General features: G+C 41.0%; 1 protein-coding gene across 1 annotated transcript in view; it reads right to left on the minus strand.

Moving 5' to 3' along the window:
* The window catches only part of LIMCH1 (LIM and calponin homology domains 1), a 203474-nt gene that overhangs the window by 103112 nt on the left and 84897 nt on the right, over positions 1–15465 (minus strand). Inside the window, exon 3 of the mRNA XM_054382811.1 lies at positions 13162–13231. Coding sequence (XP_054238786.1) covers positions 13162–13231 — 70 coding nt within the window. The remainder of the gene's footprint in view (positions 1–13161; positions 13232–15465) is intronic.

Genomic DNA, 15465 nt, shown 5'->3' on the forward strand with positions numbered 1-15465 from the left:
TTCCAACATTTGTTCATAATCAGTTCTATGAGGCTAGATTTAGACTGGACATTAAAAAGAAATTCTTTACAGTAAGGGTGGTGAGACACTGGTTGCCCAGGGAGGTCATGGATGCTCCCTCCCTGGAAGTGTTCAAGGCCAGGTTGGATAAGGCCTTGAACAAGCTGGTCTAGTGTGGAAGGTGTCTTTGCCCATGGAAGGGGGGTTGGAACTAGATGATCTTTAAGGTCCCTTCCAACCCAAATCATCCTATAAACATATGAAAAATCAGAACATGCATTATTTCTAATACATAGCACCAAAGCCTGCAGTAGTAATTCTTTTCTTTTTAAAAATTTGCTTGTGTTCCCATTGAAAACAAACAGCACAGCAAAACAGCCTGGCTGTGTCTGATGCACTCTCAGGACATTTCACATCACACTTTTCATGCAGTTGTTATGGTTTAAGAAGGAACTACTATCTGAATTATTTAGAGGTGACAGGAGGAACTTAAAGAAAACATCCGAGAATTGTACTAAAATAAAAGGGGTTTCTACTTCAGGGTATGTCATGTAAAAGCTGCACACATTATTTTTTCTAGATCAGAAGTTAAGACATTTTATTAGCTTGTGCTACTGACCTGTGCAGGCAGTTTTCTGGCACCATTTCCCCAACCTGTTTACAGTATCACCTCAGTTATCCAGAACTTCTTGTTATCCCCACAAGGGTCAAATTCCTGACATGTATTAATTACACTGAAAATTGCCCTGGATTACTTGAAACCTCAAATAACTGAACCTATTCATCATCCTCCCTTTTAAATAACAGAGGACACACTGTACAGTGGTGCTAATTCTTTGGGGCTGATCCCTGTAACTCCAGAAATTAATACACAGACGTCCCACTTCTTATCTACCAGGTCTGTCAGCTTTGGTCTGAAAACCAGGCTCGGGATGCAGGGAGTGTTTATAGCATGGTCCTACTCACTGCTGTAGGCTGCAGAGCAGGAGGAAATAGGAAGGACAGGAAGGTTAAAACCAAAAAACCACTGACCAGCATTCCTAATCCACGCACTGTTGGCCAAGGAGACAGAGCTGCTTCATAGTTCAGTCCTTCCTAATCAGCAAAATTACCTTGGAACCCCTTCTGTAGCCAGCCAAAGACTAGCTGCTCCCTGCACAGTAAGCTTTTACAATTGTAGCTACTGGGCTCCATCTCCACATACCTGCCACCGAGCAATCAGGCCTGAAGCTTCTTCCTGAGGGTGCTCACTAAGCAGCTCCGCAGGAACCTCTATGACTGCCTTATTGGGGCTTGAAGGCAGAGGTGAGGATGTAAAGACCTACTGTCAACTCATATGGTTAGCATTAGCTCTGAGGGGTTGCTAGGCAGGACTGGTAAAGTTGGGATTGGTCTTGGAAAATGAAGCAAGCCTCCTTCTAACCAAACTAGAAATGGTATTGAAAGGACAATAGTGACGAGGCAGCTTTCGTCAAGTGAAGGTATTGGAAAGATCCAGGAATGCTTGGTAACACCCATGGGATTTGCTAGCTGTGCAGCCAAGCACCCAACTAACCCAACAGTTATAAAAGGCAAGAAGCAGGAACACCAGCAGCCCAGGCTATCAGCTGAAGTTTGTTGCCCCAGAACAGGTGCAAGGATGAGACTCACATCAGGCACTGAGTCCAACGTGCCTCGCAACACACCAATATGACTGTGCGACACAGTGTGTCAAGAACATCTCTCTTGCTGTTGCAGTAAAAATAGAGCAAATATCAACACTACCCCTGAGAAGGAAGGGGAAGGGGGGAAAAGCATGATGTTTACCATCTGCCTTAGGAGGAAACACAAGCTTGATTCCAAACTCTGCGTGAGAACTAGTACAATTCACAAGAGAAAAGCTGAAGTGATGAAGGAGCGTACAGAATGGGCTGGAACAAAAAAAAGCTGTGTTGAACTCAGCACATACTTGGATGCATGCACACATTTAGCAAGGTCAGTCCTCTCTCTTGAAAGGTCTGAAAAGAGGAGTCCTTTTCACACGTTTCACAGTAATCAATCAGTGCACACTATTGCCCCAAACAGAAACAGACATTTGCCACCTAAGTAACAGTGCTTCCTGCATGAAGATGAGGAGCCAGAAGCAAACAAAGAAGTGGCAATAGAAAGAACTTTCACAGAAGGACACCACTTCAAGTAGCTGGGGATTGTCTCTGTACTGCAATATTAATTTTCTAGACCATTAGTTATACTGCTTGTCCAGAAATGAATGTGTGATTCTCCTGCTAAGCTGTGGGACAGATTTCCACATAGTACCACAAGGCTATTCAGCTTTCAAAAGGTTAATACTTAATGGCTTTGATGTCCCCCAGTCAGATAGCTCAGCCTAGCACAGTATTGTTGCACAAGCAATTAACTGAGCTCCTTCCTCTGCAGCATTAATTTTAACAGGTTTACAATAGTATCATTAGACCTTTGGACATGTAGGAGGAAGCACATTACAATTGGAAAATACTGTGCCAAGCAGGAAGCGAGTGGCTCTAATCCAGGAGCACTGAGGAATGCAGAAGACAAGGAGACATGAGTGTCAGATACTTCAGCCTCTGTGAACTCTTGACCACAGCACCAGACTGCAGAATTTTTACTGGGCTCTTCAACCAAAGAAATCACTGTGCATGGATCGTTAAGGCGCTGTTTTTCCCCTAGTCTGGCTTTTTGCTTGTTTGCTTTAAGCCAGGGAAACAACTGCAATGTGATCTTCGGAGTGAGACACGTTCTATCATCTGCATTCAGCACGTAGGCTCCTGCTAGCGACAGGCACATCATCTGACAGAAATCCACTTACAGTGCCCAGAGAGGTTTGCAGCATAGAAACACTACCAACAGTTGCTAGCAGACGTAAACTGCAACAGACTTCACCAAGTTGGTTCACAGCCAGGAGGGGGATTAGAGGCAGCATTCTTCTGCCACCATCTTCAGCCTAAGAGTCAGGGTGATGATAGACCTGTTGCTAGCTCATGCTTATTCCCTTTTCACAGGAGAAGAAGGTAATAGGAAGCTTGAGCAGCCCTGGCTCGTTTTGAGATAGCAGATCTGTTGATATAACCACTTCTTTCTACTCAGCTTCTGGGGACTGGACAAGTTGAGAACTACTGGGAAGGCACTCTCCTCCTTCAGCACCTGTGCTACTATTGTCCAGTTATCAACATTCTCCAGATCATATCACGTGGATTTTACAGGCAGCAGCACCTGCTGCAAGAAGGCAGGGTAGCAGCAAACACTGAAAATGTTCTTACTATGGTTACAGAATCATAGGATCGTTCAGGTTAGAAGAGACCTTCAAGACCATCAAGCCCAACCATTAACCCTCCTCTACCAAGTCCACCACAACCTCATTTACACTGAATTTAGCTCTCACTCTTTCAAATACTGGCATCGAGCTGTTCCCTGCAGCAGAGGATACATGTCACTGAAAGAGACAGTTGAGGATCACAGACAGTATTTATAGCACAGACCTACAGACTCCAACCTGTGAGAGACTTTCCAGAATTAGGGAGTGAGAGTACTACTAAGTATAGTTTTCAACACAGGCAACCTTTAACCCGGGATTCTGGGATGAGACATTCTTGAGTTTGCACTTAAGGATTGTGACTAACTTCAGGATTGCACCTAGGTTTAAATTCCCTAGCTGCAGTTTTGGAACTGCTTTAAACTGATTGAATGGCACCTGCTTCCCCAATTTGTTGAGCCTCTTCATTCCCTTCTGCCCACACCCCTACTCTTGCAGTTAGTTACATGCTGCAAAATGAAGGAGAAGGGTGGTTTTCAGCCAGATCAGTTGCCTGCTCCAGCTCTAGCATTGTAGAAGGTGTAGAAAAGTAAAATTCAGAGCACCCGAAAGCAACCAGAGCCTCAGGTCTTGTTTTTCTTGTTAAAGACATAAGATGACAGCCTCAATCCATGAATAGTCACAGCTCTGCTTATTTTATGTGGGCTGGCCTAAAGTATTGTCAAACTAATTGATTTTACAGCAGAAGTCTTTACCCAAAGACTGGAAGGGCCTGAATACAACTCCAGCAGTGCCACATTCATCACAGGGCACAGGCAACGCATTTGCAGACTCAGGGCACCCAACTATTCCACTGGAAACTCTTGAAGATAGTAAACCTCCAGACCACATGGCATCTGCCCAACTATTAAGAAGTCATAAACTTCAAGAGAAGAGTTTAAGTCATTCTAATCAGGAGGCCTTTAGTTTCTAAGACAACAGGCACTGGACTCTTCCCTTCATTTAGTACAGCCCTAAGCTACATAGTGAATGGGATTTTGTTTGTTAGAGTAAATTTTTTTCTGATATTTATAGATGCTTAGAGAGTGCTCTTCAAAAGCTTGCCGTTTCTGAAATAGTCAGTATCAGTAAACCAACATCATGCAAGTCATGGTTGAACTTGCAGAAGGACACTAGGAACTGAAAGCAAATCTAAGAGTTAATCCAGTGGGCAACCTGCATTTTTCACGGGTATAAAATGAGCTCCCCCTGGAAGCCAGCTGCCCTCCCCAGCCTGATGAAAGACTCTGTCATTTATAGTAAAGGTTAATGCCATGATAAGGGCAAGTTCACATTTCAGCTGCCTAGCAGGAGGACTTCAGCAGCAGCAAAGCTTTTCATTTTGCTATTTTCAAATGTTATCCCTGGAATTCTTCACTTTATTAACCTCCTATGCAAAAAAAAAAAAAAAAAAAAAAAAAGAGGGTAAACAATCATTACATCAAGCTTTTACCTAGGTAGCTTTATAAATAACATCTTTATGAAGTTACTTGACAGCTCCAAAACAGGCAGACTCTTTGCTTTTAATCAAGCACGTTTTTTTCTAGAGTGGTACTTGGCTGAGCTGCGTAAAACAACAAACAAAAATGCAGTTCCAAATAGAGACCCTCTGCAGTGGTCACCCACTTTTGGTTTTAGCACAGAAAAGGTTCCCTTTACCTTTGAATTTGCATATAACCATTTAAAATTAGTCTGTATGAACACAGCTAATTCTACAGCTATTGATTTGACCACAGTTGAAGACTCAAGTTGGGAGAGCAGTCTTAAAACAGGCTGTGAATGACACAGGAATGCTTGTGATATTTTTGTAAGTGTTATTTATTATTTGTATTAACATACTGTCCAGGAGTCCTGGCCACGGAGCAGGACTCATGGGGTGAGGTGTTAGACAAAAACAGACTAGCAGATGATCCTTGCCACAAAGAGCTTACACATATTATTAGCATTTGGACAAACCAAGTCGTGACATTCTCAGCAGCAGAGCTCAGCAGGCTCAGGGTACAGCTTAAGCTGACTGTTGAAACTGCTTCACCTTTGAATCCTAACAAGTCTAGCTTGGGAACATGGCAAAGTCTGTATCTGTCCACAGCAGCTACAGTTCACAGCTGTCCTTCACATGTGTCTTACAAATTGGACTCAATCTTAAAGGTCTTTTCCAACCAAAACGATTCTATGATCCTATGATCTTGGCTGGTGCCATTCGGACCCAACAAGGAAACTGTTCAGGGTGGTCTGGGTGCTAAATGAGGGCCTTCAGCTTATAGCAAGGAACAAATTCCTGCACATTGGCAGAAAGGGACAATATCCTTAGCATGACGAGCAGAGGTCGCAGCCAACAAACAGTTTAGATTATTGAGTGCACCAGAAACACTGCAGCCAAGGAAGCATCCAGAGAAAAGAATTTTAAGGCCAGCAGTGAGGTTGGTCTGCAGAAGCTCTGGCCAAGTGCTGGCTGGGACCTGGGAGGGATCAATAACAGCCAGTTCAGAAGCAAACAAGGTGTCACTCACTTCAAGTTTCACCTCCAGCCATCACAAATGCAGCACTCCAGCTCGTAGCAGAGGACAGAAGGGACCACTCCTGGATGTTAAGGACAGCTCATGAGCCAGAGTGGGATGATGAACATGAAGACTACCAGGAGCTGGCTGAACTCACTTCTCTGAGAGTGTGCTTCATAGCTAAACGCAGCTCAGATTATCAAAACCAAATAAACATGGGGGGATCATGTTTTGGTTTGGTTTCTATAGTTCATCTCTTCTATTAATTTCCTATTATTTGATCCTCTCTTATAGCCATGCATCATTCAAGTTCCAACTTGGAAGCCCGGACAACACAGGCTGAATCCAAGAGCAGTGGAATATGTCTCCAGAACATATGCTACTGTCAGATTGATGATTAGTTTCTAGCATCAGAAGTATGAGAGTTTTGGAGCCAAACCCAACACCAGAGCAAGCACATCCATTTCAACCAATAAATTACTAAATCAGATGCCAGTACTGTGGTTTGCATTTCACTAGCTGTTTCTCTAAATGGGAGAAGTGCAAGGCTTTCTGGACAGCATTTGCATGGTTAATTAGAAGCAATAAAGCCTTCAGTCTAGCTGAAAAAAAAAATCAAGCTGAATTTCAATGCAAAGTTTCAGATTTTATTGGTTTGGATCTCTCTCTTTTTTTTTTTTCCCCCACCACTGCTGCTTCTTTATGCTTCTTGCCAAATTTGAACTGATGGCTGTTTTTCTCTGCTGTGATGAATTAACTCCAGCACCACTGCAGATTGTTCCACACACTCTGTTTACAAACAGCTTGGTTAAGAAACACCTGTTAGTTGTATTTTTCATGAAACTCAGAAACACAAGTACAGGAAATAGCTAAACTCCTTCAACAGGAATTTCATAAGGTAGCTCTGTCTGGCTCAGCTGAGACCAAAACAAAAAGGCAGGAAAATATAAATGAAAAATTACTTTGGAGGTGGAGTCTACAAAGCTTGGAGAGGAAAAGAAAACAAACACCACATGCACCCAAAACCACAATGATACAAACTTGTTTTGTTTTTTTTTCAGGATGTTGAGTGTCCCTGCCCACTGCAGGGGGGTTGGACAAGATGACCTTTGAGGATCCCTTCCAACCCAATGCAACCTGCAACTCTGCTGTTGTTCTAGTGAAGGGATTCAATATAGACCTCAGTATATGATGAGCCAAAGCACACAGCGTTGCTCTGAATCACTGGCCAGACCCTCATTATTGTTTCAGTGAAACACTCAGAGATCAGAACTGAAGGCAGACAGAAGAGGAGAAGCCAATTACTGCTTAGCAAAGAAGATCCACAGAAACCAAGGCAGGACAGTTTGCACAGCATTTCACTGTGATGTTGACATTTTGCTTTCCATCAACATTCACAAAAATGCTCTCATGATGCGAGTGCCAAGAAGCTGCTGTTCTTCAGACACTAAGGAAATTTTGCTTCTGTTTACTTCACATGTATCACAACTTACACAGCAAGACTTTTTCATGGACACCATTGTGCTGTCAAATTTATTTGTCAGCAGATACTAAGTACAAAAGATAAGAAGTACAAATAATAAGTACAAAAGATAGTAAGTACAGATAATAAATACAATAATAAGATATAATAAGATAATAAATACAAAATAAAGAAAGAGAAATTATCATGTACTATCAATCTAGAGATCACAACAGGAGCAGGCTCTTTCCAGAAAATACCACAAAGAATTACAGGGAGAGTGAGAAATTAAAGGGAAGAATGAGAAGGTATTTTTTTAAGAAAAAAAATAACAAAACAATAAAACTGAAGTATAAGTGGAAAGATTAAAATAATGCACAGCAGTTAAAGCTCTGTGCAGCTCTCTATCTTTAAAAATAATTCTATGAGACACAACACTGTATCTGGGTCCTGTAATTTTATTTTCAGGTTCATATCTACATGAAACAAACAAAGTTTTCATTTGCTGAACTTACTTAGAAGCAGAGATTCCTGAAAGCTAATAACATGCTGACATTTCTTTGGGACATTGTATGACATATTGGAATTGATGCAACAGCACAGCATTAGAGCAAATTACCAGCACCAGCAGACAGGTACCTATTCTTAATAAGGTTCATTCCAAGTTCCCAGAGAATGCTTTGCCAAGACAAACTTCCTAACAAAATAATCACAGCAAAACACCCCACCTTGTTTTCAAAGGAACCAGCTGGTTTTAAACAGCAGTTTACAGTTCTGTTCAGCAACCCTGCAACCAGGTGACTTTTGCAGAGCTCTTTTCCCCACTGCTAAATCATACAAATGTCACAAAGTTGAGGATGGCACACGAGCTGGAAACTGGATGCCACAGTAAACAGATTTTTATTCAGTGCTGCTGAAACACGAGCCAAGATCCAACCTAAAGTTCAGCCCTCCAACTCTGCCATGACTACTTCCTACTATTATATGTGAGATTCTTTCACACAGCCTCTGAAGTAAGTGTCTGAGCTCCTGGGGGGATTGTTCAAGGAACTGAAGTAATGCTATGAACTCTCCTAAGCCCTGTCAAACAAAAGATAAGGCAAAAACATTTTCTTTTCTCACAGAGTGACATTATTCAGGGACAGGAAGAAAAATCTAGAAGTTGGGGTTGTTTTTTTAAGGGAAAAAGACAGTCAACATGCAGTAGTTAGCATTAAAGAACAAGGCTTAGCCGTAGTTAGCATTAAAGAGCAAGGCTTATCAGCAATGATGATGGATTTTTTTTTCTTTCTCCACATTTAAACAGATAATAAAGCATAGTTGTACAAAACTAACTAGTAGAAGCCTTAAAAAGTAGTTATGCCCACTGTGAATGTCATAAAAATGAAAGAAACCAACAGTAACTGACTGGGGGGGAAAAAAAAAAAAAGATGTAGTTTTGTAAAACTCACACATTAATTACATTCATGGTACTCTAATAATCCATCTTTGTAAGACTTCTGCAGTTTCAGATGGTCTTTTAATTAACTCAGCCAAAACAGTTTTCCAGTTTTGTACAATTAAATACATGAAATGATGCTTTTGGAAAGCTGACAGTCTTCCAAAAAAAAAAAAGAAATGTTCAGTATCAGTTTCTGACAGGAGAAAATTTCTTCTGGCAGCACAGCTCTTTCAGCAAAGCCTCTTACTCCTACCTAGGCTTAATATGGTTTGGGGGTCGTTTTGCCAGTTTGCTTTTTGGTGGCAGCATTACCTCTCTGGATTAATGAATACTGAGGAGGAATGAGAAAGCATTTCATCATATTTAATGCTCAGAACTCCCAGGTCTGAAGAGCAAACCGTTGGCCCTACGTTGGATTTCATTAAAGCAATGTATCATTTCTGCCCTGATAACAGAAGCAGTCGGCACTTCTGGAGATCAAAGCAAACTACAAGCAAGTCTGCCAAGCTGAACATATGTAATGCTGCATACAACCTACATCCTGACTAAGACTTGCAGCTAGACAAAGGTCATCTTTGTGTATTGATATGGCCTGTGCATAGCATTCACAGAATCACTGAATGTCAGGGGCTGGAAGGGACCTCAAAAGATCATCCAGTCCAACCCCCCTGCCAGAGCAGGATCACCTATACCAGATCACACCAGAACACATCCAGGTGGGTCTTGAGTATCTCCAGAGAGGGACATTCTACAGCTCCCTTGGGCAGCCTATTCCAGTGTTCCATCACCCTCACAGTGAAATAATTTTTCCTCCTGTTTCCTTGGAACTTCCTATGCCACGACTTCCACCCATTGCCCCTTGTCCTGTTATTGGGCATCACCGAGCAGAGCCTGGCTCCATCCTCTTGGCACTCACCCTTTATGTATTTATAAACATTAATTAGGTCACCCCTTAGTCTCCTCTTCCCTAAGCTAAACAGCCCCAGATCCTTCAGTCTCTCTTCATAAGGAAGAAGTTCCACTTCCTTCACCATTTTTGTGGTTCTGCGCTGGACTCTTTCAAGCAGCTCTCTGTCCTTCTTGAAGTGAGGGGCCCAGAACTGGACACAATATTCCAGATGTGGCCTCACCAGGGCAGAGAAGAGAGGGAGGAGAACCTCTCTCAACCTACTGACCACACTCCTTCTAACACAACCCAGGATACCATTGGCCTTCTTGGCCACAAGAGCACATTGCTGGCTCATGGTCAACCTTCCATCCACACTGCATTGCAGTGTGCAGATCCTCCAGTCCTTACTTTAACACTATAATCAATAAACTTTGCTTACATGACTGGTTTTCTGGTACATAAAAGGTCTGCAAGTAAGCCATTGCCTCTCAAACCACGTAAGGAAGTCACTGGTAAGAATTTCAGAGTAAATGCAGATTCATCTAGCTCTAAACACTAGGAAAAGTTTGAAGAATTCAGTCTGTCAGCACTAGACCAGTTATATATACACAATACTTCACACAGTGTAATCAGAAGTCACTCAAACATGAAATATAGAAAGTTTTTAACACCTGATAATAATTCCAGTATGTTTCCAATATAGGCTGAAAGTTTGCTGTCACTTTCCTTCGGTAAAGCACCCTTTTTGATTTGTCCTTATAACAAAAAAAAAAAAGGAGAAAAGTAGTCTTGTCTACAGGATTATACTCAAATAGACAGTTTGTAGAGCTACATAATATTCCCTTCCCTGAAAACCCTAGCCATCAGGAATGGAAAACTAGGCTCCAGTCATGTTGGATGTGCTAACAAGTTTCTGGGCTAGCTGTGCTGGATCAGGCTAGGATAGAAAAGAGATCTCATCAGTGGGTGTCAAGTGGAGGGGGCCAGGCTCTTTTCAGTGGTACACAGTAATAAGACAAGAAACAACAGGTTCAAGCTTGAACACAGAAGATTTTACCTCAACACGAGGAGAAACTTCTTTACAGTGAGGGTGACAGAGCACTGGAAGAGGCTGCCCAGGGGGGTTGTGGAGTCTCCTTCTCTGGAGACTTTCCAAACCCACCTGGATGCATTCCTGTGCAGACTCCCCTAAGTGATGCTGCTCTGGCAGGGGGGTTGGACTCTGTTGATCTCTTGAGGTCCCTTCCAACCTCTAATGTACTGTAATAATATATGTCTTTGTGTCTCTGGAATTTAAAGATGAAACCAAAGGCACTTAGAGTACTTCATAATTCCTCACAAGTTTTAGCTCCAACTATGTAAAAAAAAGGCAGCCTACCTATTGTGTCCACTAGTGAACTAAACACTACAGAATCATAATGGTGGAAAAGACCTTTAAGATCATCAAGTCCAACCATAACCCTACTACCATGACTACTAAATTATAGAATCATTAAGGCTGGAAAAACAGCTATTGTGAGGAAATTAATAGATTGTATTAGAACAGTTGAGTTAAACTTTTAAGGCAGAAGCAGTATCACAGAGTCCCAAAGCAGATCTCTTACACAAAGCAGAAAGGGTAGTGAAGTTTTCACAGTGTTTCTAAGTGTAGGGGAGGAAATCACACTCACTGGGGTGAAATAACTGGCAAGAAATAAGTATATACTATGCTAAACAAACCCAAAATAAGATAATAAAGAAAAAATAGCAATAAATAAAGGAATGCCCCTCTTATGTAGTCAATTAACAAGCAGATACAACTGCTTCTGGACTATAGTGTCAGTATCTTTTTTCAAATACAGATGAGGTAGAGGTAAATGAAAAACACTCCTGATGTCTGCACTTGAAAATAATAAACCATCAATATGTATAACAGACTAGAATACTTGATCTTTGAAATTCACATGCAGTCCTTACAACAGCCACTTACTCATCCCTTTAAGCAAAAATGGTAGCAGAAGTAAGCAGATATGGAACTAGACACCTTCAAAAACAAGGGGATGGCTTGGTGGGTTTGGAGCAATTTACTCACAGAAGAGTAGTTAAAAAGACACATTGGTAACGTTCAAGAAGCCAGAAGCACCAGTGAACTTTTTTAACAGCCTAATTACTTATTTTGAAAAATATTCAGAAAAGTAATTACTAAAGGTAAGTAGAGGACACAGGTACAGAGGTAATCATTAATAGCCTGAAAAGTGCTGTTTGGGCAATGCCTTGAAGATCCACACCTTGCAAGAAAGATTTACCTGAAGGAATGAGAAAAGTACACACACATAATGACTTCTATGTCCTCTCTACTACAACCACCTTACCTTTGGGATTTTACATATGAATAAGAAAAAAATCCAACGTAATTCAGTATCATCCTCTTAAAACAGTCATAACAAAAATTGAGTCTTTCCTGAAAGGGAGCCAAGGAAAAGAAAACTGCACTACTGGTATCTTTTGCAGCTGTTTGTATCAATATTCCTTTCAAACAGGACTGTGAAGTAATAGAATTAGATGGGATTTAGAGGCAAAAGAAAGGCACAGAAGGAAATTTTAGAGAAAGGGTGATGGGAATCACAAATTAAGTTCTCCAGCTGAGCAGTACTCATGCAGAAATATGCCTGTCAATCTACAGGTTGAAGGCTCTTACAGTCTCAAAGATTATAGAACCAATTTTACAATGACTGTAACACAGCTTCTAATGCACTAAAGCTTTTAAATGCAGATTCTATAAAGTCCCATTAACCTCAGCTGCCAACAAGTAATATATACTGAATCTTACACAACTACACTACAATGTCAGTAGTGCTAGAACAAGAAGAGAACTAGGTATATATCAGTCTGAATCAAGAATGGCCACCTTCCCCATGCTCAGGGACTCCTTTATTCCCAGCTATATCTCAAGGTAAAATCAATACAACTGTATTTTTATGTGGCTAATTCTTTTAGACCCAACACCCATTCATACCCCAACCTTCTTTCCCAACAGCAGTCACAGGACTGTGCCACCCTTTGAGGTGTCCTGCTGAGCACCCACAGGCTGTCAGCACCTCCTCCGTGGTCTTCCTTGCTTATGGCCAACTTTTACTCTGCCCTTAAAGTCAACATGAAACAGTTCCCTAGACAGTCCCACAGTGAATGTTATCTGCAGACTGTGGTATGTGGGGGAAAGAAAACGAGACAAAATACACAATTACAGTTTGCTTTCTTTCCAAAGAACTATCTTTTTGTGGTGACTGCTTCCAGCTCATAGATTCCAGTCTTTCTAAAGCTAGCACCACAACTGGAAGATGACATATAACCAAGAAGATATTCTTCCTCTAAAAATATACTCTGCCTCTTGAATACTGCCCACTTCAGGAAAAAAAAAATGACTGGAAGGTCCTAAGGTGACCACAGAGAGTTCAGATTTCAGAGGAACTGTATTTAGGAAGCCAGAAGAGTTCATATTACAAAACTAATTGCCATCTGAATCACACAGTCATCAAAGGTGCAAAAAGCAGCACTGACAGCTTTTTCTCCATTTGGTATACTCACCAAACCTGCAATGGGGGTTGGCAGTCTGTTGATCTTTTTTACCAGTCCTGGCTTTATTGCATTCAGCAACCTGTTAGGAGAAAGGAATGTTTATGAGTGGCAAGTCACAGCATCCAAACGATCAAATGCTTGTCCCCAGCACACAAGGATTTCAGTGTGGCTGGAAATGAAGAGCCTTCCCTTTCTGAAAACACATGTGTGCACCCAAAGTTCCATTACTAAAATGAAGAAAGACTAGGAGGAAAAAGTATCTGCTGTACTCAATAGGTTTTATATCCTAAAATGATCTGAATCATATCAGTAAGCTTTGTCACATCCATCTGCCTCCATTGCCTACAGACAGATCATACGTGGAAGGGTCTGACAGCAGAAACCAAGAAGGTATCCACCTATCACCATAGCTTGGGGAGAGCAGTGCAGCAGTTTCTGCACTGCAGGGAAGTGGCAAAAGACATCCACTTTATGGGTGGCCTGTCTATTTTTCTGCATCTGTACTTGAAATTAAACACCATCCTTGCATATGTTGTGGAGAATGGAGGTCCCCATAAAACAAACATGAGAACACAAATAAAAAGAGAGTCCAAAAAAACTCACTTCATCATCAAAACATCATTAAGCCAATGATACCACCACTGAACATCATTCAAAGATTACCAAACCCCCCAAATAATGTTCCCCACCACCCATGAACACATTAAGAAGTGTTGACATGGCTCATTGTTAGAATATTCCAAAAAAATGACCAAGCCTTTAAAAGTGGGCAATTATAATTATAAAATCCTCTTGCAACAAGCACATTCTTTACCACCCTTCTGCCAAGAGAAAACCCTTATGCCTTTTATCCAAAGGAAAACCCAAGTAATCCCATCCATGGGGAAGAAAACCAGTCAGGTCAAGACACTCACTTCAAAGTCAAGATCTCTGAAGAGAAACAAAAGATGTCTATGTTAATTTAAAACTCTCTAAAAATAAGAATAGCCACTATGGAAGAGAGGAAGCTCATTTTGTGCTGACATTGTCTCCATTCAAGAATTGACTCTTCTGGCAGCCTGCTGTGGTTAGCAAAATTATTCATATTTAACATTTGAGAGGTCTGGCTAAGAAGTTGATCCTAACTGAAAGAATATTCCTTTCAACTGAAAACTAACAGTCTGATTATTTCTAACTGCCTGCTTCTGACCTACAATCTCATGGGGTGTGCCACCTCCAATTTGGTATTTTAACTGCTTGGCCCTTTCTGTGGTACTTAGCAAGCTCATTAAAGAATCCATTCCTCCAGGGGTAGATACCTGGCTCTGTTAGCATTGAAACGACTGCTATTCCTCACCTCTTTTTTTTCAGTATATAGGTTGGGTCTCTGCAATCACTTGGAGAAAACAGAGCAGTAGAGGTGGAAGATGCTGTTCTAAATAGCTAAAGGACATGATTTAGCTCCAGACTTGGTACTGTTAGGTAACTGTGGAATTCTACAATCTCAAAGATCTTTTCCAACCTAAACAATTCTATGATTCTCTCTGATCATGGTTAATAAAGCTTCTGTCTGACCTGTCCTAAACCATCCTTGTATATGGAGGTCTCACATCTCCAACACCACCATAATCAGGAGTGGCAACAAACCCAGTATGAATGACATTTTAGAGAGCTGAGGGCATTTTCTTGCAGTTAAAAACTCACTAACCCAAGTTCATATAGATTGCTGTACTATTCCTGTCTTGCTTAAGGTAAGATCCAACAGCATTATCTTCTAAAATCAAATAAGGAAAAAATATACAACATGAAAAATGCACAAAATGAAAAACCACACAAATATGCAAAACTACACAAATATACAAAAATACACAAACAATTCACTTTTTTTCCCCTAGAGGCACAAAATGGCAAGAAAAGAATGGCACATATGCCTTCCTAGAACCATCATTTTATTTCACAGATAGAAACCAAATACACTTTTCCCCCCCAAAAAGCACTAAACTATTTTTCAGCCTTGCACAGTGCAACCTTATGTAACTAATATTTTCCATTTAGGTGCTGCAACAGCCAATTTAATTTTTAATTGTTTTTATATATATATATATATATATGTATATATATATAGGGTCATCAAAGCACTTCCACGTACTGTAGCTCTGTTGTGATTTTAACCATGAACCTCTCTACTCTGTCTCAAAAAAGAAGGATAAATTGACTAAAGCATCCTATTTTCTTTATTACTTAAATGTGAACACATCAGGCACCATAACCAATATTGCAGGTGCAGATCAAAAGCCATAGACAACAACAGAAAGCAAAATAAAAGGTCTCAAT

This window comes from Indicator indicator, chromosome 8 (assembly GCF_027791375.1).
Source record: "Indicator indicator isolate 239-I01 chromosome 8, UM_Iind_1.1, whole genome shotgun sequence".
Taxonomy (NCBI): Eukaryota; Metazoa; Chordata; class Aves; order Piciformes; family Indicatoridae; genus Indicator; species Indicator indicator.